The sequence below is a fragment of the Apis florea genome, unplaced genomic scaffold, assembly GCF_048593485.1.
Source record: "Apis florea isolate Af1SG1 unplaced genomic scaffold, ASM4859348v1 contig_3036_pilon, whole genome shotgun sequence".
Taxonomy (NCBI): domain Eukaryota; kingdom Metazoa; phylum Arthropoda; class Insecta; order Hymenoptera; family Apidae; genus Apis; species Apis florea.
The window spans coordinates 1,458,076-1,481,521 of NW_028256694.1; the positions used below are offsets into that span (position 1 = coordinate 1,458,076).

At 26.5% G+C, this 23,446-nt stretch overlaps 4 protein-coding genes and 1 long non-coding RNA gene across 16 annotated transcripts in view; 3 read left to right on the forward strand and 2 right to left on the reverse strand.

Moving 5' to 3' along the window:
- The window catches only part of kst (spectrin beta chain, non-erythrocytic 5 kst), a 46,013-nt gene extending 30,636 nt beyond the window's left edge, over positions 1–15,377 (reverse strand). For 6 of the 7 annotated variants that reach the window (XM_086908099.1, XM_086908095.1, XM_086908096.1 and 3 more), the window contains exon 1: positions 1,534–1,737. In XM_086908099.1, coding sequence (XP_086764225.1) covers positions 1,534–1,555 — 22 coding nt within the window. In that variant the 5' untranslated portion in view covers positions 1,556–1,737. Of the gene's footprint in view, positions 1–1,533; positions 1,738–15,035 lie in introns of those variants that run through there. The other variant, XM_086908100.1, reaches the window with a different exon arrangement.
- On the forward strand, positions 1,267–9,070 carry cag (DNA-binding domain-containing protein cag). 5 transcript variants are annotated; one of them, XM_012494058.3, is made up of 3 exons: positions 7,137–7,623; positions 7,881–8,168; positions 8,263–9,070. In XM_012494058.3, the coding sequence occupies exon 3, from the start codon at positions 8,265–8,267 to the stop codon at positions 9,003–9,005; it is 741 nt and encodes a 246-aa protein (XP_012349512.2). In that variant the 5' UTR covers positions 7,137–7,623; positions 7,881–8,168; positions 8,263–8,264; the 3' UTR covers positions 9,006–9,070. The 5 variants fall into 5 exon arrangements, with proteins under 5 accessions (XP_086764229.1, XP_086764228.1, XP_012349512.2 ...); XM_086908103.1 differs by lacking the exons at positions 7,137–7,623; positions 7,881–8,168 and adding an exon at positions 1,267–1,321; XM_086908102.1 differs by lacking the exons at positions 7,137–7,623; positions 7,881–8,168 and adding an exon at positions 4,417–4,677.
- Positions 10,631–11,918, forward strand: LOC147657650 (uncharacterized). The gene is made up of 2 exons (XR_015292066.1): positions 10,631–11,038; positions 11,547–11,918. It is a non-coding gene; the product is annotated as an uncharacterized LOC147657650 (long non-coding RNA).
- Positions 15,378–15,740: 363 nt separating the features above from the next.
- LOC100866788 (U3 small nucleolar ribonucleoprotein MPP10) lies at positions 15,741–18,246 on the forward strand. Its single transcript, XM_003698952.4, has 4 exons — positions 15,741–16,116; positions 16,199–17,549; positions 17,638–17,746; positions 17,833–18,246. The coding sequence occupies exons 1-4, from the start codon at positions 16,040–16,042 to the stop codon at positions 18,201–18,203; spliced, it is 1,908 nt and encodes a 635-aa protein (XP_003699000.3). The 5' UTR covers positions 15,741–16,039; the 3' UTR covers positions 18,204–18,246.
- Positions 18,247–18,558: 312 nt separating this feature from the next.
- The window catches only part of tgo (Aryl hydrocarbon receptor nuclear translocator homolog tgo), a 37,864-nt gene continuing 32,976 nt past the window's right edge, over positions 18,559–23,446 (reverse strand). The window contains exons 6-13 of one of the 2 annotated variants that reach the window (XM_086908105.1): positions 22,981–23,184; positions 21,806–21,970; positions 21,568–21,726; positions 21,343–21,493; positions 20,949–21,106; positions 20,662–20,846; positions 20,433–20,574; positions 18,559–20,347 (exon numbers count right to left, since the gene is read on the reverse strand). In XM_086908105.1, the coding sequence (XP_086764231.1) occupies positions 20,130–20,347; positions 20,433–20,574; positions 20,662–20,846; positions 20,949–21,106; positions 21,343–21,493; positions 21,568–21,726; positions 21,806–21,970; positions 22,981–23,184 (1,382 nt within the window). In that variant the 3' untranslated portion in view covers positions 18,559–20,129. Of the gene's footprint in view, positions 20,348–20,432; positions 20,575–20,661; positions 20,847–20,948; positions 21,107–21,342; positions 21,494–21,567; positions 21,727–21,805; positions 21,998–22,980; positions 23,185–23,446 lie in introns of both variants that reach the window. The other variant, XM_086908104.1, reaches the window with a different exon arrangement.

A 23,446-nucleotide genomic window follows, 5' to 3' on the forward strand; every position in this document is an offset into this window, starting at 1 on the left:
ATTCTTAAAATTGAAAATAAAATATATAAAGAACTTTTTTAAAAAATTTAACAAAAATATTGTTATTTACTATTTTAAAAGATAAGAAAGAAATGCAAAAAGCATATATCTGACATATAAACGAAATTTAACCTAGAACTTCCAGTCTTAGTCATTGAAATCTAACCTAAAATATTTATAAAGTTAAATGCAGTTAAGATTGTCGTAAACATTTTTTTTTTCAAAGAATTTAATTATTACACAGAATAAACATTATTATATTGAAAAACAAAAGAAAAAAGTGAAAAATATCCAAGTTTTCAAGTGTAAAAAATAAAGTAGCTACACTAATGGAACAGCAACTTCAGTAGTTAGCTCGTGTTTGCGTTGAAAAACGTGCCAATAGACTTTTGCGTGCAAACCGAGAGGGCAATGACAAGAAACTAACATCGTAGATTTGATTAGAGTGCTTAAACCCTTCTCTGTGAAAAGCTGTTCGTCGCGTTTCTAAGCCGCTAGAAACCATGTAACGCGATTGTAACGCGTGCCCGTATACACGCTTGCGAATTCTTCGAGAAAATGTCTGCAAACAAAATATACGCGTTGTTTGTGATTTTAAATAAATTTTGTTTCTGAACTGATCAAAAATTTAAAATATCAAACAAGAAATGTAATTTTTTTTAGAAATAAATTCCAAGTTATTCATATATTAAATTCTTATTAAATATATTAAATTTTATGGATAAATATACACAAATAGGTTAGAAATGGAATCTGCATAATTATTAAGATTGAAAATAATTTTTAAGATATTTTTTGATGAATTATATAATATATTTAAAAATGGAATTCTTCATGCTTTTATTTTGAAAAAAAAAAAATTTAATCCAAATGAAAACAATTTAATGGCATATCAGTGAAATTTTATAAAACAATTACTTGAAATAGAAATTGAATGTAATGAATATAAACGAAAGGAAATATTTGTCGCTACAATTTAAGATTATTGAAAAAAATATTTAATGAAATAATTTTAAAAATATAATATAAATATTTTGATTCGCTGATTTAAAGTGAATATAATCAATTACTGAATTGATTAAATCTGAAATTTCATTAAGCTAAATAAACTTTTACTACCTCTATTTAAAAATATTCTTAAAAGTTATTCAAACATTAAGATAGTCGATCTCCATCGAAAACATTCGATAGAATCCAGCTACGAACAATCTAAGTCGACGAACGTCTAATCAACAAACGACACTCGTTGAGCTCTAATTACATGGAATGCATGACAGAACATCGATAGATAATCTATCTACGCAGATAATCCCGTGCACAGGTATAGTTATTTTCAGATCGCCTTATCATGAATGCTTTGTAATATTTCCTTCAATAAAACGATAAAAGAATTTTAAAATATATACCCGAACTAATTTATAACCAATATTTTTAACCAAGAATTTAATTAAAAATTCAAACATATTTTATTTAAATTCTATGACTTATTAATTCAATTGCAAATTGAATAATTATTATTTTAATTTAACATACCATTATAATACCTATATGACATAGTTCTTCTTATTTTAAAAATCGTCTATTCCCTCTATCCACTGTGTTAACATGACATTTTCGTTCGGAAAAATAAGATTTTAATGATAATGATAACAAGTGTGAGAGAAACCAAGAACGTTTAAACGTCTACGAATGGCGACACTGAACTGATTCAGTTATAGTCTAAGACCACCGACTGTCAGGATTCTTATCGCATATTGCGAGTATTGTGTCCACTATTCGTTTATGTAGTAGAAACGAAATATGAGCGTACATATTTTGTATACACATAATACTTTAATCAATTTATAGCATAATACATGAATTTTATCAAAATGTTTAAATTAATACAAGTTAATTAAATATATTATATTAAGTATATTATTTTTTTATTATATATGTTATATGTAATATTATAATAATAATAACATAATTATATCTTTGAATACTAAATATATATATATATAAATTGAAAAAAATAAAATCACTAATTTCTTTTATATATAATTTTCTAATCAAATTAAATATAAAATATGCTCTTAAATAATATAAATAAAATAGTAAAATAAATAATATAAATAATAAATAATAATAAATAAATAATAAATAAAATAAACATTTAAAAACTTTTATCTGGTGCAATATAACAGTGACGTGATAATTTATCTATTGGCTAACATTGTGAATTTTTATGTCTTTTCAAAATTCTAATACGTCTAATAATTGATAATAATGATAATGATAAATTGATATTGATAATATTTTTCTAATATTATAATTATTCATATCATATATATATAATTTATATAATTTTAAAATTGCAAATTATTAATTCTTTCTATAAATTATATTATATCTTTTTTTTTAAATTTAAAATTTGATGTTGATAATAAGGTATGATTACAAATATTTACATTTTTTTTCGCGAAATTTAAGTATGAATTGTTTTCGAGTTGATTAGATGATCATTTGTATATAAACTATAATACAATTATGCAGTTGCGCATGGAATATTTTTATAAAGATGCGGAGTGTGCAATGTACATATTAGAATGAAATTTGCATAAATTAATCGATGCAAAATCGTGCTAAAAGAAATTAGAACAACTTTTAATGAATAAATTCATGAATGTAGTTTGCATCTTGTTAAAGGTACAAATTTTATAATTTTTTTCTTTGTTATGTTTATAAATCCAATATTTAAATAAAACGAATCATTTTAAAAATGATGGAATCATCTGATGTCATGAGATAAAAATACATTAAGTAAATACATTTTTATGATATTAACTTGTTGTATACTTGTGATATAACTTGTGATATAACTGCACAAACATATAAAATTATTAACATGTTCATCAATGTGGCAGAAAATAATTATGGAAATATAAGTATAGATATTAAAGCAAAAATCATTTGATTCTCTTGTAAAATATTTAATATTTATATTTAATATTTATTATGTATATATTTAGTGCATTTTTTTTATCTTTAATATTAGAAAACTTCTTGATGTTCATAAATATCTGCTACTTAGACAACTTAGAATTCAAAAACATTTTTAATTGGCTCATCAGCATCTTCAATATTTATCAACATTTATCTACATTCATTATCTTCAATATTTGCTATACATTAATACTTTCAACAATGAATGTCATTTTTTTGTAGTTTTCAATGTTATCAACGTTTCGATATCTATCAACATTTTCAATTGTGCAAAAATTGAAAATCTAGTGAATTTTCATATTCCAATGGTATTTATCAACATTTTCCGAATTCTTGATATTTCCAGAATTTTCAATATCGTTGATATTTCACCGTAATCGTCGTTATTTCTATAAATAACCTTTCAGATATTATAGTATGACAGATCTATAACATACAATCTAAATTCCGATTACTAATATCAAATATCAATTGAAAAACATCTTACGTTTAAAAAGTGAACTTGCCGACGTTAAATTATTTCGTATATCAGACGAATGATTATCTGACAAAGTGGCAGTGACATTATGATTTATGGATCCATCTTACTACTACTTCTTCTTTTGATAACATTGATGTTGATGAGAGAAAAGAAAAGAGAAAAAATAAAATACACATGAAGAAAAACATTTTCACTATTAAATTGAGAATCATTTATTACATTATTTATTTACTTATTTTTTTTACACTATTATTTATTTATAATATATATTTTTTTCAATCATTATTTACTTTCAACTAATCGTTCACACGAAACAGAAAGTAAAATGAAATTCAAGATCTATTTTTTTTAATTTCTCGCAAAAAAATTAATTATATTTATAAATTTTAAAGAGAAATCTATGAATTAATTTAGAGGCTTAATTACTTCCTTCTTGATATTTATATGCTACATCAATTTTCACTCGAATTAACTTTCATCGTTCAGCTTCGATTGCAATAGACAGTGTATGAACTCGTTTATTCGGCCAATGAATAGGAAGTTCGAGTTTTAACCGGAAGTACGCTGCATGCTCCACGCCATTGTTAGAAAAACATTTCAATGAATTGCAATAACATTCAAATAAAAATCGACAGTTTCTTGCATTTTTTGAAATATAAATCTTTAAAATAGATATTCCTAAATTCCATCTATAACTAATTAATTAATACTCGAAATAAATAATTTTCTTTTACAAAGAAAAAATTTCTAAATTATTAATGAACATAGAATTATTAAACAAACAATTGTTAAATAATTAAGATCTTATTTATTGAACATTTATATTCAATCAAAATTTTAATGAAATCTAATTAACACAAGATTATAAAAAATAATATATCAACTAGTAAAAAAAAAAAAAAAAAAGAAGAAGAAAAAAAAGAAGCTAAATGAAAGCGTTTGACGAACTTAGAACATGGCTGATCATTGCCAGGAAGTACAAAATTGCCCCGGAAATACGGTGTATGCAACGATGGGTCGAGAAGACTATAACAGAAGAGACCAGGTGAAATCTGAACCGTATTATTATCGAGACTCGTCTCAACTCATGTCAGCTCGAAGAGAGACACCGACGCTCTATTGACACTGATAGCTCGTGCAAACATTCATCCGGCGTACTACACGCGTGTACACGCCAAAGGGAAAAGAAATAAAGGATGTGGCAAGCTTTAGTAAGTTCAAACGATATGACGACATGTCTATATTTGGGCATCAACTAGTACCGATGAGAACGAGTCGCTTCAACAATTCTCTGCTATTCAGTAACGCTTATTGCTAATTAAATATTTTTTTGAATATGAATTTGACATTAAATATTATTAAAATCGATAATTAGATTATCTAATAAAATATTCTTATATTCAGTTTTTTAACTTATTCATAGAATAAATAAAATATGTAAATTCCATGTGAGGTTAGTTATTGAAGAAAGAAAAAAAAATCCCTAGAATTAAAATAGTATATATATGACAATAATGCATGTGATATAAGAATGATCAAAGTTCATAATTATTTTAATATTCTGTCTAGAGATTTGGCTATATTAGATATTAGAAATAAAAAAATAATACTATTATATTTTTTATTCTCTAAAGAGATATGATTATATTAAAATTATCAAAGAAATTATATATTGCTTAAAGCTTATACTGTAAGTTTGAAAAAAAATTTGATGAATTTCTATTTTATTAATAACAAGATTATAAAATGTTAATTGAATAAAAAATTCAGCGAAGAAATATGATCTTTTCACTGGTTTGGTATAACAGTTTCTTATCGGAAATTTTTTTTTTATTATAAGAAATATATAAAACAATACTGTTATCATATGAATAAATTTAAAATATCAAATTATATATTGTTTGAAAATTATATAATAACAATAAAAAATATCAATAATATTGTAAAAAAAACAAGTCGAATGTATACATAATCTTTGAATAAATTAAATAATATTACTTATCAAGAAAATAACAATAATAACACTTGGAACTTGAAGCTGTTTTTGCTTTTGAAATGAAAGATAATGACGTTATTTGACGTAATTCTGTTTTAATTTAGAAATGAAATCAGTTCTTGGAATAACATTTATGATCCCAATCTTGTATAATATTACTAGCATTGAATCACATAATTACTGATAAGCTAAAAGTGAGAATAAAAATGCAGTGTGATTGCTTTGCTTTGCATAACAGTTTTGAAACGGTATAACTGATTATTTTTATCATTTAAATCACTAATTAGTCACACTACTAAAGTTATCGAAGAATTATTCATATTACTTTTACATAAAATAGTTACTATATAATTTTTTTGTTTTACTAGAAAATAATTTTTTATATATATAGTAATTAGAAAAATAATATAAATGTATTTAATATTTACATAATTGTAAAATGTTCCATCGCAAACCAGCTGTAATTTATTTAATCAGTCGACAGTTGTTAATCCAGATGACATCATTAGTTTCTCGGAAATTTGCACATATTGTCGACATTTAATTTTAATTTCATGGTGTTATTATGATGCGCAAGCTTGATAATTGAAAAATGGCGCCGTTATGTTTGATGAAGTAGACACGAAAAATTATTTCCGGTTTGTTTGTTATTTTCATTCCTTAATTGATATACAATAATATATATATTTTATTTGAATTTTAAAATTTAAATATTTAAAAATATATTGTTCAAAAAATTAAAAATTCAAATATTCAAAAATTATAAACATAGAAATTTATGAATTCGAAATATTGTATTTATATTTTATAATGTTTGAAAATTTTTAAGAAAAAACAGCATGTGAAGTTGTAACATTTATATATATGTAATGATTTATTTATTACGAATTTCGTAATCATTCAAGTTCTTACTCAATTAAGAAACAAAGACCTCACCACAGGAAAATATTATAATAATGGCATAATGAAAAGTAATTATTTTACACGATTTCTCATATCATACCACTAATATTCATCATTAAATAAAGGGGAACAAATTATATTCAATTCAATAAACGAAATTCAATAATTTATTTTTGGGAAAGAATTTTATAGAATTTTATAAGAATTATATTTATGAGTCATTCTTTTGCAAATGTAATTGTAAAATTATAACTTTCATGCAATAGATTGAATAACAAATTATATTATATAATTATCTGTATTCTCAATTTGAAAGACGAAAAAAAAAAAGATTCTTCAAAATCAAAGAATTCAAGTATTTACATCCATATCTTTATTTATTTTAAATTGAATTTAAAAAATTTAATCTAAATTGAATTTTAAAAAGACATATTTATATTTATTTTTATATTTTATTTAAGTACATATTTTTTATATATATTGGAATATTTTGTCCTCATTCATTATATGTATTTTTTTAATCTCGTTATTTCTCAATCTCTCAATATCTTTCAATTATCTTATTATATATATATATATATGTAATTTGTGAATCGACCTATATATTATCAAAAATGTGACTGAACAAAACGTATTATTTTATAGAAATGATTATTTGTGTATCATTTTAATCACTAGCGTCACTGTTAGTCACATTTCTTATCTACGCAACATCATAGCTTGCGGTGTCTTTTGTAACTTTCGCGTAAACTCCCACGCGCTATATTAGGCCACTTTATTCTCTGCTTAGATGCACGAATTCACCATGGAATTTACATTACCAGTATATGAATACAATGGACTGGAATTATTCAGACACTCTTCAAGCAGCTGATTTGAATTTTAATGAATCTATCTTTTCGAACAAAAATTGTCACATCAATATAGAGAGTCTTTTTGCTAATTCAAAGCGAATTAAATCAAAATTAAATCAGATTGGACACGATCAGTAATAATATATCGAATGATATAATAAGAAATATAATATATTAAAAGATGATACAAATTTGTAATGTTACATATAAAATATCCAATATATTTTAAAATTTTATTCGTTAATTTTCTTTTTGATAATATTTTTTATCTATATTTTTAATTATGAATACCAGAGGACGTTGCGAACTGAAATATTCTTTTCCTTTTAATCAATGACTAAATGATATTTTGAGTGGGAATTCAAATGTGTTTACATTATATAAATAATTAAATCTTGCATAAAGTAAGTTTTTATGATTATTATGTTTCATTTTCTTTTGATTTTCACAGACTGATTAATTCAAGCATTTATAATAAGGTTAGATGACATAACCTATAAATGAGAAATTTATTAATCAATAAAATAACAGCTTTGATATTTATTAATAATTATATAAATTCATTAACAAATATTGATTGAAAGATATATTTTTCTTTTTTTTAGACATTGAAAAATATATCTTTTTTTTTTATGATAAATTTATTTTATATTTTTTTCAGTTGTACAGTTTATTTATTTTCCCATTAACAAAAAATAGAAACAATGAGAAAATCACTCAATATATAAAGAAAATATAAATTTACCAATTTCAATTTTTAAAAAAATTATAAAATATATATTATAAAAACTTATATATTTTTAGTTTTTAATTAATTGTATTGAAATTTACTTTCAAAAATATTTGTTTTTTGGAAAATTATATTTATTGTTGGTTCATCAGAGTAATTTTTCATTACATCACAATGCTAGTATGATTAATTAGTATGCAGCAAACAGGAATGTTACAAGTAGGTCAATCTATCATCTATTGTAAGATCATTAAATTATTTCTAAGATATTTATTATACAGACTATATTATTTTTTATATTTGACATTTACAGGCATGTCAGGAAAAAGGAAGAAAGTTACTGTGACCATAGAAAAGAAGCTAGAAGCTCTATTCAGAATCGATAAAGGTGAGCCAATGAAAAGTGTTGCTGTTGATTTAGGGGTAGGAACATCTACTGTTTCTGATTGGAAAAAGAATCGAAAGGAAATTGAAGAATTTTGTGCTAAAATGGTTTCTAGAGATAGTTTAGGTAATAGAGGAACAATAAAAAAAGCAAAGAATGTAACATTAGATGATGCACTATATGTATGGTATATTCAAGAACGTGAAAATGGTATACCAGTGTCAGGACCTATTCTTAGAAAAAAGGCTCTTAGTCTTAATAAAAAGCTAGGTGGTGATCCTACTTTTACAGCAAGTGTAGGATGGTTAGGTAGATGGAAAGCCCGTCATGGAATAAGACTAACTCTTTGTAGTGAAAATTTATTAGAGGATACAGTTACTAATGATAGTTCAGATCGATTAGTGTTAGAAAATGATATTGTAACTGTGTGTTTGTCCACTGAAGATGAAGAGGATATTCAAAATACTTTTAATGATAAATGTCATCAAAAAATAACACATATAAATCATCTTGAAGCAGCAGAAATGTTAGAAAAACTAATAAACTATTTTGAACAACAAAATGATATTTTAAAAAATGATTTAATCACATTAAGAAATTTACGTGATTATGCATCAAAAAAATATTTATTGACTTTAAAAGAAAAAACATCTACTGATTTTATTAAATAACATTTTCAGTGTATGTCTAATTAAATGTAAATAAATTGTGTAAATATATATTTTTTTATTTCTGATTTGAGAATTATATATTGAATATTCATTAATTCCCATAAATATATTTAATTTCATTTTTAATTCAATATAAATTTATTAGTGTTTACTTTAAGATTAATTACCTCATCAAGTTTTATGTTTATTTTTAAGTATTATCTTTAAATCTTTCTTTTAAGAAATTAAATTATTATATTAATACTCATTATCCTATATAAAATAATAAACAATAATCTTAATTTAAATTCAAATTTTTTTTCTAATTTAGCTCCTTAAGCATCAAAAAAAAAAAATCAATTCCTTAAGCATTAAATAAATGATGAAATAATTATTCGAATAATTCTTCGCATTTATTAATAAATAATTCGAAAGAAACTATGATTAATAGTTTTATTCGATCATTGTATGACGTTGTTCAACCTATTCAGTTTTTACACAATCGAATTATTTTCAATTAGTTAACTGATTCATCCCTCTTTCTTTTTATTATTATAATTATTATAATTACTTAATCGACTTAATTAAGATATAATAATTAAGATCTTGGGGTAAGTATTCTTGTTGATCTTTTTTTTATCGCGCATTCTGTCATTCATCTAAATCGAATATTAAAACAAGAAAATCTTGGAATCATAGTGATTCCAGTTTCCGCTCTGTCGCTCTGATTCGCTCGACAAATTCTAAGTCTACCTATGGATCTCTAACGGACCATTGAATTTTAACAAAACTGCATTGCGTTTACTATGTGCCGTTGGAAAAGCTACGATCGATGAGATTCACCGTTAGAGAGTATAAAGATGTTATAAATTTGTATACTCTCTCGAGCGGAAATCGAAACGGATCATTACATCATTGCTATGCGAAAAAAAAGAATATATATTACATAGATGTATTTGTTTTAACAATCAAAAAAATTTCCTCTAATAATTTTTTTTAATAATGTATATAATTTTTTATTTTAATAATATAATTTTAATATCTTGAATATCTTTGTTATTTTATAGAGATATGAAAAATTTTAGCTAAAATTAGCTAAAATTCATATGTAAAAGATCAAAATATGATTATTATTTTGCATTTTTCAATATATTCTATAACCAATTCAGAAATGATAATAAGTATAAACTTCAGTAATATGACAATTTTAATATAGCATCGATGCAAACAGACACCAGTTTGAACATCTCTTATAACGTTTCATTGTTTGTCCTATTATCTTTTATCGCATAACCTATATAAGAGGTCGTTGAAATCGTCTAAAGATTTGCTACTTTATTAAAAATATAGCATAGTAACTTAAAAAAATAGGAATGACTTTGAAATTTTCAAAAACTCTTCATCTATAAAAAAAATTACTATTATATTATGTTGTTAACAAAGTTTCTTAAAAATAAGGAAGATATTCAAAACTGATCAAAGTTATTCCATTTTATAATATATACAATATATATATATATATAAATCTATTAAAAATATTTAAGAAATAATATTATATTGCTAAAATTATAAAAAATAAAAAATCAAAAAAATATATGAAGTTGCTTACCATAAAATAAAATTATTTATAGAAAGAAGAGTTTTTCGAATATATTATGAAGAAACTGCTAAATACGTCATGAAGATTCCAATTAGATTTCAAATTTCAAGAAAAAATGATCATCAAATAAAATGAACGGTGAAAAGTGAAATGAAATTCAATCGGTATAATTTTTTTATTTGATTATGGAAAAAAATACATTGAATGATAATGAATTGTTGGGTAATGAAATTCGAATAGCGTTATTGATCAAAATAATTTTTACGTTCTTATTTGATAAATAATAATAAAATTCAATTAAATTAATGAAAGAAATGTTCTTCAAAAAATAGAAATTAGAATGCAAAAATATATAAATGCAATAATAAAGTTGGAAAAATCCATGATTACTTAATGTAATAATTTTCATTATTCTCTTTGCATTGTTGAGGTTATCTCGAATATACGACCAAGAGTAAGCATTGAATAATAATTTCACGCTACCAGGTTACAGATAGCAATGCTACAGTTAGCCAATTGAAAACTATTTATTCCTTTATCTTATCGTCATTCCTGCATTAATTATACGGAATCTTAAACGATGTAGACATCTATTTATTTGTTCATTTTTCTCCTTTATCATTTTATCATTTCTCTTATTTTTATATTAAAATTTTATACTAAAATTTCTTTTACATTATCACATAATAATATATTTAAAAATATTATTTTATTATTATATTTTAATAGAAATATAATATGTATATTTATAATATATATCTGCTTTAAATAAATTTTATAAGAATATTTTTTTCATAATATTCTTTTTTTCAAAGAATGTTTCAAATATTTAAATAAAACAAATATATAATATATATCCTATATGTATATATATTTTTTAATTTTGTCTAAATTTAATAATTAATGAAAATTTGTCATTCAACTTTTGAAACATCTTTTATTGTATTGGACAATGATTCCAGTAATGACGTCAGAAGTGTGTAGAAAGTTGACAAGAAAAATCTACATTCCTGCATGCGTTCTGGTAGTTTTACATTCACCGTCGCGTCGTGACCATCTACTAGAAGAGTCCAACCGCCCTGTATATCCACCAGATAAAACTTCATTCCTTTATATCGTATTCTGTTAACGCGTTTCGACAGGTCACGTATGGAGAACTTACAACTAATTACGCCAATGAGAGATGTCGTTCAAGATATATGACTAAAATTTATCTCTCATTTTTATATTTTTTGAATAAGAAAATTGAACTAAACAACTATACGAAAAATTGAAACAATTTGTGAAAGATGATATAAATTGAAATCATTAAATTTGAATGAATGCACGCCAAATTAAATTTTGTTCTATCTTTTTATAGAAAAAGCTTATTTTAAAACCTTAAAAATTTAAAGAAATCTGAAAATGTAATTTTATCTATAAAAAGTTTCAAAAACAAATTAAAATATAATTTATATTATTAATTTGAAAAAAGTAAGCCACTACTGTCCTATATTTCATTATTCGTGTATTCTAAATTCCTAGTTTTTTCTAGTTTAATATAGTATTTCCTCTACCATCGTGCAATTCGAAACAGGTTGATAGTAGATGACGATATTCAACACAATAATATAGCATGTGAGAATTTTTTTCTAGTGGTTATTCGTAAATCCACGATTGATGGAACGCAGGAATAACGCTTTAAGCCTTGAAGTATGTAACCGAAGTCTTGGGTTATTCGCTCGTCTTGGGTTCCAGGACTTGCCAAGGATCTTTTTCTTTGTCTTTTTCTTTCTCTCTTCTCCTCTTCTTCGCGTCTGCTACGCGCGGTGAACGAAAAAAATGAAGAGAGGAAAGGGGACTTTTAGAGCGGTCCAGCAACTCCCCCAGAAAACGTGTGTGCGCCCGCGCGCACGTATGAGAAATATATGTTTCATTGGTAATACTCTTATTCTACTAACGTTGTATAGCGATGGGAATGATATACTTGTGTTTATTTATATATGGATTTAATTATTAAAATCAGTTTGAATTAATTAAATAATACATTATGTATGTAATATATATGAAATCACTGAAATACTAATGTAAAAGTTACTATTTGACTTGGAAAGAATTATACATAACAATGTATTGTACACATTGCTTGTAAATAAATCCTATGTATAGTCATGTACACAGTGATTCATATATGATCATGTATCGTTATTCTTAAGACGTTTTCCATTCCCTGTTTATTTTTTATGTTAAATATTCAATAATTATGTTTTATGAAATTCGGTCATTCAGGAAGTACGACCTTGAAATGACTAAGCAAGACAATAAGTATACTAACCGGACGATATTTAATCTGTGCTTATATTTGCATACTAGTGTCTTCAAACCAAGTATTTTAAATCTATTTTAATCATATCATGCAAATACAATGTTTCAGAAGTAATATTTTTTTATACTTAATAATTTTTCTGATCGATAATTATAAATTTCACAATTCTGTTTGAAAATTTATGTCATCCATCAATCTATATTATGTAATAAATTAAATCAATTTTTTTCAAAAGGAACAATATTTCTAAATATTACAAACTATTTTTATCAATGTCTTCTTTTATTAAATAATATAATTTCTTTTATAACTCATTTAATTATTACATAACCTAATATATATTTATATTTTTTATATTTCTATATTTCCATTTCCAATTATATTAAAAATGAATTCATCACATTAATTTTAAATTAAAATTATATCTAATATCTAAATACTATTTTCCATATTGCATTCCAAACAAATTTACCTACAAAAGGTCAATCCCATCGCTAACTTCACGCATACGACTTTCGCCGCGAGACGCTCATGGAAAGGAACCACTAGTAGAGAGAACGCAAAAAGAACTAGTGGTGGGGATAAAGGGAGAGGAGGCAGGAAAAACGACTCTCAGAAAGAGAGGCAATGATAGGGAAGAAGTGAGAAAGAAAGAAAAAACGACATCCATTGAGAATTACGGTATTCGTCGACTAGAGTGATGGTCGAGTGTTGAAGCTTGGAGGGGCTCATTAGAAACTCGAGGCAGTACGACGGTGCGCGAGCGTAATATTATTTCCTCGTGGAACGTACGGGCTAATGCTGATCAAATGCCGGGTACCGTTCGGGAAAGGATCGAAGTCCGCTCCAATTTCACGTGCAACGACACCAGCGCCCCGTTATGATCGTTTCGCTTGAACACAGAGAACTTGTTCCGACTATGGGGGGAAAAAGAAAATCTCCACCGGTCTGCACTCCCTTCTATGAATACAAGTCTGCGCGCGCGCGTGGTTTTCCAGCTGTCCGTCGAGCGACCTTTACAAACGACCAGTTCTCCTCCGCGAGGAATTCTGACCTCGTAACGGAATGACTGTACACAAACGTACACGTGATAATGCTTTTCAAAGAACAGGGATATTGATGGTGGAGATATCTTTGGGAAGAAATCGATATCGAGTTTTTTATTAGATAAAATGGATCAAATTCAACTTTTAAATTCGTGAAACGAAACAAAAGAAGATATATGAAAATATCGCAATTAATTTTAATTGTAAAATTATTGATCAAAATTAAATAAGAAAGATATTTCAAAGCAATAGTTCTTAATTATATGTTTATATCAATAAAACAATAAAGAAATTAAATTAAATTATATAAAAAAAAAATAATTTTAAAAATAGTAATTATGATATAAATAGTGTATATCACAATGTCATTAATATGGAATTACAAGGAAAAATTCTTGAGAGATGAAGTTTAATACGAGTGGAATGATGAAATATTTTTACACAATTTTTAGATATCGAATACGATCCTTTGTTCTGTCTTAAACAGTTTATAAATTTTATTTTTAATATTCTTAATCAATTATTTAATGAAACAATATGACAAAATAAAACAAAATAAAATAAAACAAAATAAAATAATTCTCTACAATATCATTAATAAAAAAAAATAAATATATCAAAAAAATAATATAAAAAGAATATTCAAAAAAAAATTTTTAAATTATTGCGATACTCGTCTTTGCTAATCTCTAAAAGATTAAGGATAATCGATTAAGTTCATTCCATAAAGAATATTATGATAAAAGAAAAACCTTAAATAAATAAGAATTCTATTATACGATGATTTTTTTCTGACGAAACAGATCACTGAATCATTTATATGAAATGTCCCACGTGACCCATCGACCTTTGCGCGCGTAAACTTTCTGTGTGTCGACTAAACAGTTCAAGGATGATAAACAAATCCGAAATCTTAATTTGGTTAACATGTAAACTATAAAATTTTCTTCTTTTCTTTCATTCATTATATGAAATTATTCTTTCTAAGATATGTCTTACAAATATAAATCAAATACGGTATGTCAGAATAGATCGTTCAATAAGACACACAGTACGATCAATTGTTTCGTAAAAAAAATGATAATTTTTTAAATACATACCTTTTCGACGTGTGTACGAAACTTATCCAAAAGGCAAAAACACCTGACGAATCCGTAGGAACACTATGTCAAACACACTTTCTAAACACACTGAATTCACTAAAAGAGCACTTAGTTTTTGTCTTTAGACTTGATATGAAATATAATAAACACACGCGCACACGATACGAACTGAAAAAAAACGCACGCTTCAATTTTGTACTGGCGGTAATGTGAACCGTACCGAGGTCTGCAACAATGCGTTTGCGGCTTCGAACTCCAAGCGGTTCTTCGTCTTAGTTCCCGCCGCCCTTCCACAAGCTGTTCTGAAGTTCCTTCTGGGACTCACCCCACCGCTGTTCCGGTTGGACCGGCAGCACTTAACAAAGATTGTCGACCAAACCATGCCATCTATGAACAGAGAATAAAATTAAATTTAGTTTTTATTGGCTGTTTTATTGGCGGCTTTCGAAAATTTGAATTAAATTTTTTATTGTTTTAATTTAAATTTCTGTGTATTTTATCATATTATTATTATAGAAAATTACAAAAATATAATAATTATAAGTAATATTTTATATAAATCTATAATTTTAATGAAATTCAAATAATATTTTTGAGAATAAATAATTTAAATCTATTATTATTTCTATAAATCTTGATAAGAATTTTTTTATTTTCATAAATATATTTTCTAATATTTTTAATTTAAAATTATCAATAAATATATATTTTATTACACAAGATATAAAATTGATTTAATATTTGTGTTAATATTTAATGGAATTTTATCTTGAATATTACGTCTATATTTCATTTTATATTAAGAAAGTAACGATTGTTAATAATATATTCAATGAAAAATAATTAAATACCAATCAATAATATTCATTAATAATTATTGATACACCATAAATATATGTTATAACATAACCGCAACTAATGCTGACTTCTTCACAAAGGAGAATATAACCTATCAATTAAATATTTTTTTGTTAATTCAAAAATAAATGTAAACATATAATATGGCAGATGTAGAAATACTTAATAGCGTTATAAATACAATTGATTATAATACTAAAAAACCGGAAGAATTTTTAAGGTAAATATATAATATTTTCAACATTTTTTTTGTTCTAACCTATATTATTATAAAGTAATAACAATAATAATTTTATCTATAGCATACAAAATGAAGTTGCTGTTGATTTTAAAAATTCCCTAAAGCGCTTATATGATTTTACAAAATTAGAAACACAAAGAAACACAAATGCTTTACCAGAACTTGTTACAGAAGGTTTTGATGAAGAACAAATCTGGCAGCAAATTGAATTACAGAATGAAGGTGAACTTGATTACTTAATTGGTGGTGTTTCTAAATCTTTAGCTGAAAATAAAAAGTTGACAATTAATATAACTAAATCTAAATCTGTATGTAATAATGAAGAAGATTTATCAGAAAAAGAAGAACAAATAATAGAAGAAGAAACATCCGAGGATGATGAAGAATTTAAAAGTAATTTAAAGAAACAAAAGAAGGATGTAAAAAGAAGAAAAAAAAAATCATCAATAGTAGATGACAAATTCTTTAAATTAGAAGAACTAGACGAATATTTAACAAAAGAGGAAAAGAAAGAGAGACAAAATGAAAAAAATGAGGAAAAATCTGATGATGAATCTGTAGATTTATTCAATGATCTTTCTGATAATGATGATAAAACTGAAGAAGCAAAACTATTGAAATATGCAGACTTTTTTGATAGTCCAGAAAGTGAAGATGAGAATCCTGATAATTCTATACAACATAAAGATACAAATGATGAAGAATTAGAGGAAAATGAATTATTAGATGATAATGAATTATTGGAATCACTAGATAGTGATTCAGATAATGAAATAGATATTGATAATGAAATGGAAGAAAAAAGTTCTTCCAAAAAGAAAGTTACATTTAATCTTACAAATGATTCTGATGAAACTGATAGTTTAGAAAATAAAAATATCAATAAAAATGTTGATACAGAAATTAAATCTTCTCTAGAAATGCGACAAGAGAGATTAAAAAATAAAATTGGAAAATTAGAAGAAGAAGCTCTTGCAGAGAAACCTTGGCAATTGAAAGGTGAAGTTAGTGCATCAAATAGACCACAGAATTCTTTACTAGAAGAATTCGTGGAATTTGATATTACAACTAGACCTCCACCTGTGATTACTGAACAAACAACACTTAAATTAGAAGATATAATTAAGCAAAGGATAAAGGACAAAGCTTGGGATGATGTTCAAAAAAAGTTTAAACCAGTTGAGACTCCTTTAGAGTACAAGAAAAAGTTGATTTTGAATCAAGAAAAAAGTAAAGAAAGTTTATCTCAAATTTATGAAAATGAATATCTTAAACAGAAGGAAGCTTTAAATCCAGATAATACTGAAAAGGAAGAAGAAGAACCAAAATTGCATACGGAAATCCGCGAAATGATGCATTCCGTGTTTTCCAAATTAGATGCTTTATCTAATTTCCATTATACACCAAAACAGGTATGACTATTATTAAAAAAAAAATGTTTTTTATATTGCAATTTTTTATATTTTTATCAATAATTAATATTGCATATTTTTTTTCTAGGTTCAACCAGAGATTAAAATTATTAATAATATGCCCGCAATCAATATGGAAGAAGTAGCCCCAGTCGGAATGAGTGATGCTGCCTTATTAGCTCCAGAAGAAATTAAAGGTACGTTTAATAAAAAGAATCAAATAATAAATTTAAATATACATATTTATATAAAATTTGATTATATTTTTTGTTATTTTTTTCAGCGAAACCACGAGGCGATTTGATTGGTAAAGCAGAAAGAACCAAAACGGATATGAAACGTGAACGAAGACGTAAGAAGATGAGACAACGTGCGCGGCAACAAGCTATAGAGAAAAAGGAGAAATTGAATGCAATCAAGCCGGGTATTGCTAAGAAATATAAGAAAGAAAAGACTACAGAATTGGCAAAGAAATTAAGTAAAAATCGAAATATTATAAGAATGGATGAGTCAAGTTTCAAAGCTCCGAAAACTTCGACAGCCTTTTTCACTCAATTACAAGACGAAGTGAAAAGTCACATTAAAGCAAAAATTAATACAGATAGTAAGAAAAAACAAAAGAATGTTCTATCTGCAAAAAAATTAAAATTATAATTTTTGTACAAATATTTAAATACAAATTAAAGATATTGTATAATTGATATTTAATTTCTTGCAACCTATTCTTTTTATCATTACATAAAATCTAATAAGTAAGTAAGTTCATTTTATACAGATTTTTTTTTTAAAACAAAAATACTTTGTATAATATATTTTTAATAAAAATGAAGAAAGAATAATCTTAACATTAAAAAAGGAGAAAGGATTATAGAATGCTTCATAAGTATGTTTTGAAGTTTAATCAATTAATTGCGTTATACATATTGATGCCTTCGTCGACTTCAATATGTTAATTATTGTCAGTAATCGTAGCTACTTTCGACAAAGGATGATTAAAAACAATTATACGTGTAATGTAAATTTTTATATATATTAGTGACAAATGTTCCCAATTCATCATGATATGCTGCAACTGTTCTTTCGATCTACTTAATAAGAATTTGCTAGACATGTACATCTACAATGCACTAAATCACACGCGGTTACTTATAAATGCAATTATGCTTTTGTATGTGTAACATTATCTATATTTTCTTTAGAAATATCTAAAAATGGTGTTTGCCTTTTTTGTTTGCACAGAGAAGCAAAGTGGATTACATATAACTTTTTGTACATTATTGTTGTTGGTGAATTCAAACAATGCTTTTCGTTCAGCGTCGATTTTGACGATTGCACTATTTATAATTACAAAGATCTAAAATAAAATAACTAAGCTAATCTTAAAAATCTAATCATAAGCTGGTATTAAAATTACCATGATTTATGTTTAAGTTTGATTAAGAAATTTTTAAAAATACTTTGTTTTATTTTTTGTTTTTTTCTTATCGTTTAGAATGCATTTTTTCTAAACGTTTATCGAAGTATACTAGTTTCCTCTCTGAAATAAAATCGCTACGTAAAAAAGGAGAGAAATTACTCTCTATTACTTATTAATAAGCACAGATGAGGCGTTAAAATTCTATAAAAATGTAAAGTGATAATAATCATACAAAATGCATATAATCCAATACATTTTCATTTGAAATCTTAATGAACAATCACTTTTTCTTAAACAATTACAAATCTTACACGCATTTTTGCCTTTTCTTTTTTATCCAAAATTTTATACATATACTTACATTCATTTAACAACAATTCAATGAAATTTCAAACTCTCTATTATCTTCAATCGTTCTTGAAACTTCAATGTACAATTTAAATATAACTTACGTTACTATAATTACATTTTCTTTCTTTAACAGTGAGAAGAGTTAAAAAGTCATTTCTTAATTTACACTGTCTTCTTTTAAATTGGTTTTTTCTATTTTATTAAATCAATAGAAAAAAATGATAAAAAAAAGAATTTTACAATCATTCGCTCAATACTAATCTATATTTTAATTATATTAGAAAAAAAAAAAAAAAAAAAAAAGAAAAACTCAAAAATTAATTAATTTCCTGTTGAAAATAATTCTACTCTGTTTGTTTGTCATATTAAATGCTAGAAAACCTCGTATTTCATTAAAAGCTTTCTAAATTTTATCAAATGATCCATCTGTGCATATTATAAGTTTCCACTTTATATATTCTATTTTTCAAATAGAACATTTAATGGCACTTTCGTAAAATGATATTCACGAATTTCGAATAATTTAATTGCGCAAACTTTGATACGGTCATTAAAATCGTATTGTAAACCAATAAAATAGAAACTTCTCGCAAAACGGAAGCACTCATAAATTAATTATAAATGTCAGATGAATCTATGGTAAATTAGTCAATTCAATTAAAGTTTATGTGTGAGGTGCTGATTGGCGAATTCTCATATCACCATTAAATGCTGAAGTAAGTGATTTACGAAACAATCTTTTTATCAATGAAATTCGAACCTTAAAACTCTTTTTAAGGTAGATGTTTATCTTTCATATTATTTTGTTGTCGCTACTCGAAATTAGTATTAAACATATTTAATTCCTCGAAACCAGACGCTCCACCTTGATCTTGTAGCATCTGTAACATATCTGATAATTCTTGAGGTTGCGTGCCAGGTCCACCTTGAGAAGGATGAGGTTGTTGCGCTTGTCCAGTCACTTGAGGATTTGATTGTCCACCGTCTTGTTGAGGTGCTTGATGTTGCTGACTTTGCCATCCCCACATTCCTAAAAAAAACTCAATTATTAACTTTTTTATTCTTATTATTAAGATTAAATAAAACGAATATTCAGATAAATCATTTTAAATTACCGGGGTTATTAGGTACTGTTGTGACTGCATGATATTGCGTAGCCGGTGTTCTAGCACCGCTACTTAATTGAGTATAAGTTGGTCCATTTGGTGACCTCGAAGGACTTAACTGATTGTACTGATATCCTTCTGTTACAGGTTGCTAATATAATAAGTAATATTATAAAGTTATTTTCTATAATATTTTTTTTTTATTAAACATAATTTAGATTATTACTATGTTATTTACTTGTCTTCCAATAGCCCATGCTTGTTGTACTGGAGTTGGCGATGTATTAGCTGGTTTCTGAATTCTACTTAAAACTGATGAAGATGCACTTTGCTGACCAGGCGAGCCATAAGCTATAGGTGACTGTGTTGTTTCATATCCCTGATAAACATTTTGTGTACTGGACGGCCTAGGCTGCTGGGGACCTAATGAATTTATGATTATATTGTAATACAATTGTAGACTATAATAATAATAATAATAATAATAATAATGATAACAAAAGAATATAAAATTAAATAATTTACCAGCTGTGGCAACAGTTGCTGGATGTTGCATCATATGATGCCCAGAATAGAGAGGATCCCTAGCAGGATGTCTTTGAAGAGAATAATCCAAACCAGGTTGTCCATAAGCAGGTACAGCTTCATTTTCTGTCTGACCATCACTACCAGGATGGAATGACCTTGAAATCAAAACACAAATGATTTATTTATTTTATTATTTTCACTTATTATTTTAACACGATCGCAATTCTTTATAAATCATACATGATATAGAACAATTTTTATTTTTACAAAATTTAATAAAGAAAATAAGCAAGAATATAATAAAGTGATCATGTTAAAATCGAAGAATACATCTGTATGATACAAAATAAAAGAAATAAAATATTTAATATCCGGTATAACGGATTCATACTTGGCATGTGTATTTGTGCAGACGATATATTCAACATCATCATTGTACGGATTTAAAAATGCAAATGCAGACGTCCTTAACCATACCCAGTCACGATTTTTGGCTCGAAATCTATACATTACAGATACCACTTGTCCTTTCAGCTTTAGTACTGTAACAACAGATACCTATTAACAATAAGGAACGTGCATACAATTAATTTTTATTGTCTTGAGAAATTTTTACCTTGTTCGAAACTTTCTCGCATATGCGTTAAATCTTCAGGATGAAAGAATTCGTAGCACGGATGACCTAGGAGCTCGGAAGGTGTGTATCCTAAAATTCCTCCGACTCTTTGGTCTACAAAGGTAAATTTACCTTCTGCTGAATGACGTGAAATAAATTCTGAAACATCAGAGAGTGAGAATTAATTAATCTTGACTCGAAATATTCTTGTTTGATAATGAGGACACTTGATACTTACCGTTATTGCTATTTGAACCCGCTAAATCGCTACTATTTGGCGTGCTAGTGACCTGTAGTCGCCCAATGGCAACCAGACAGCAGTGACTGCTAACATTCTCGTCTGTAACTACACCATCAGGTCCGACTGGAACACCGGCAGCCTCTCTATCAGCTAGTCCCATACCTGGTACACATGGGGGAACAAAATCACCTACAGCGTAAAACGATAAATCAATCCATGGTTCCTCATAATCGATAAATGATTATGATTTACATGCTGCTATATATATATATATATGCTATATATGCTGTTTAAGATGGATAGAATTCGGAATATTGATAATTATTCCATTTTAATATTAATTAGCAATATTTTTTCAAATAATTTTATTCAATTTCTATCCATCTTGAAATTATTTTAAGTCTTACTTTAAATGTAAATTCTCTGAAAAATTGATTTAAAATAGTTAAGATTTTTATCTCGAAGCGCTCGATGGCGAATGAAATAATAACGTAATAAATCTGTTTAACTTCAAAAATAACTCTTCTCGTGATTCGTACGATTCTATAATTAATATTTTGTTCAATCGAAATAAAAATTTCTGGTAAACAATACCGCTAAACACGCGTATAAAATTTACAATCGATTTTAACGATAGATTATTTTAAATTATTTTTTCCAAGTAAAAAAATCTTCCTCGAAGCTTTTACAAATAGAACGACAAAAACTCGACGGGAGAATAAAATTCGAAAGAGTTAAAGTCGAAGGCGGAAACGTGCGAAAATCGTTCGCATCGTTATTATGCATCGGGGTCCGCGGATAAGGTATACGAATTCCCTGTCTCGACATAGTTTATCGGTATTCCAGCCATTCTTGTCGGCTGTTAGGTCAAGACGATTCCATTCATTCTTTATAAACCGATCATACTATCCGTGCTCGCCACCGAGTGCCGGCCCCCTTAATTTATAGTACAAACGTCGTTATCCTCGTGTATTCTACGAAGCCGCCTGGTTCGTTCATATTCTTGGTGCACACCGACGTCTCCCTCGGCTTTAAAATAGAAAGTTGGCGCTACGTCTCGCGCGCGGCCATCAACAGACCGGGACCCGTTATACGTTGACGACGTTATGTACATCATCATCCTCATCATTCGGAACAAGGTAGATCGATGCCGCGACCCGTATCAAACTTACCGTTTGGGGGCCAGCTTTTGATGTACCCTGTACAATGAACCACCGCGTAATTTTGGCCATCGCGGGCCGGTGGACCGAGCGAATTCCTCTGTTTTACGTGATGGAGGCCATGAGCGGCCGCCATGTCGCCTGTCGTTTGCATGTTGCCCACCTTCATGCGACAAATGAAGCCTCTCCTCGATCCCATGCATAGTCTCATCGATGCTGTGAAGTTAGGTTAAGTTAGTTTAACGTACTTTTGGAAATTTGATAATTAATTGAAATAGTTGTATTCTATATATATAATGATTTATTGATATTGATATTCTCCATGATTGTAATATATATAATTCAATTAGATTTTTAGCTGGTAATTCAAGCGTTACGAAAATAGGTTAATTTGATTCAGAACGAGGCTGATTCGATCTTAATAATACGATGGAATTCTTTGGTACAATTTTTTGGAAAAAGAGGAGAAATTTTTGGA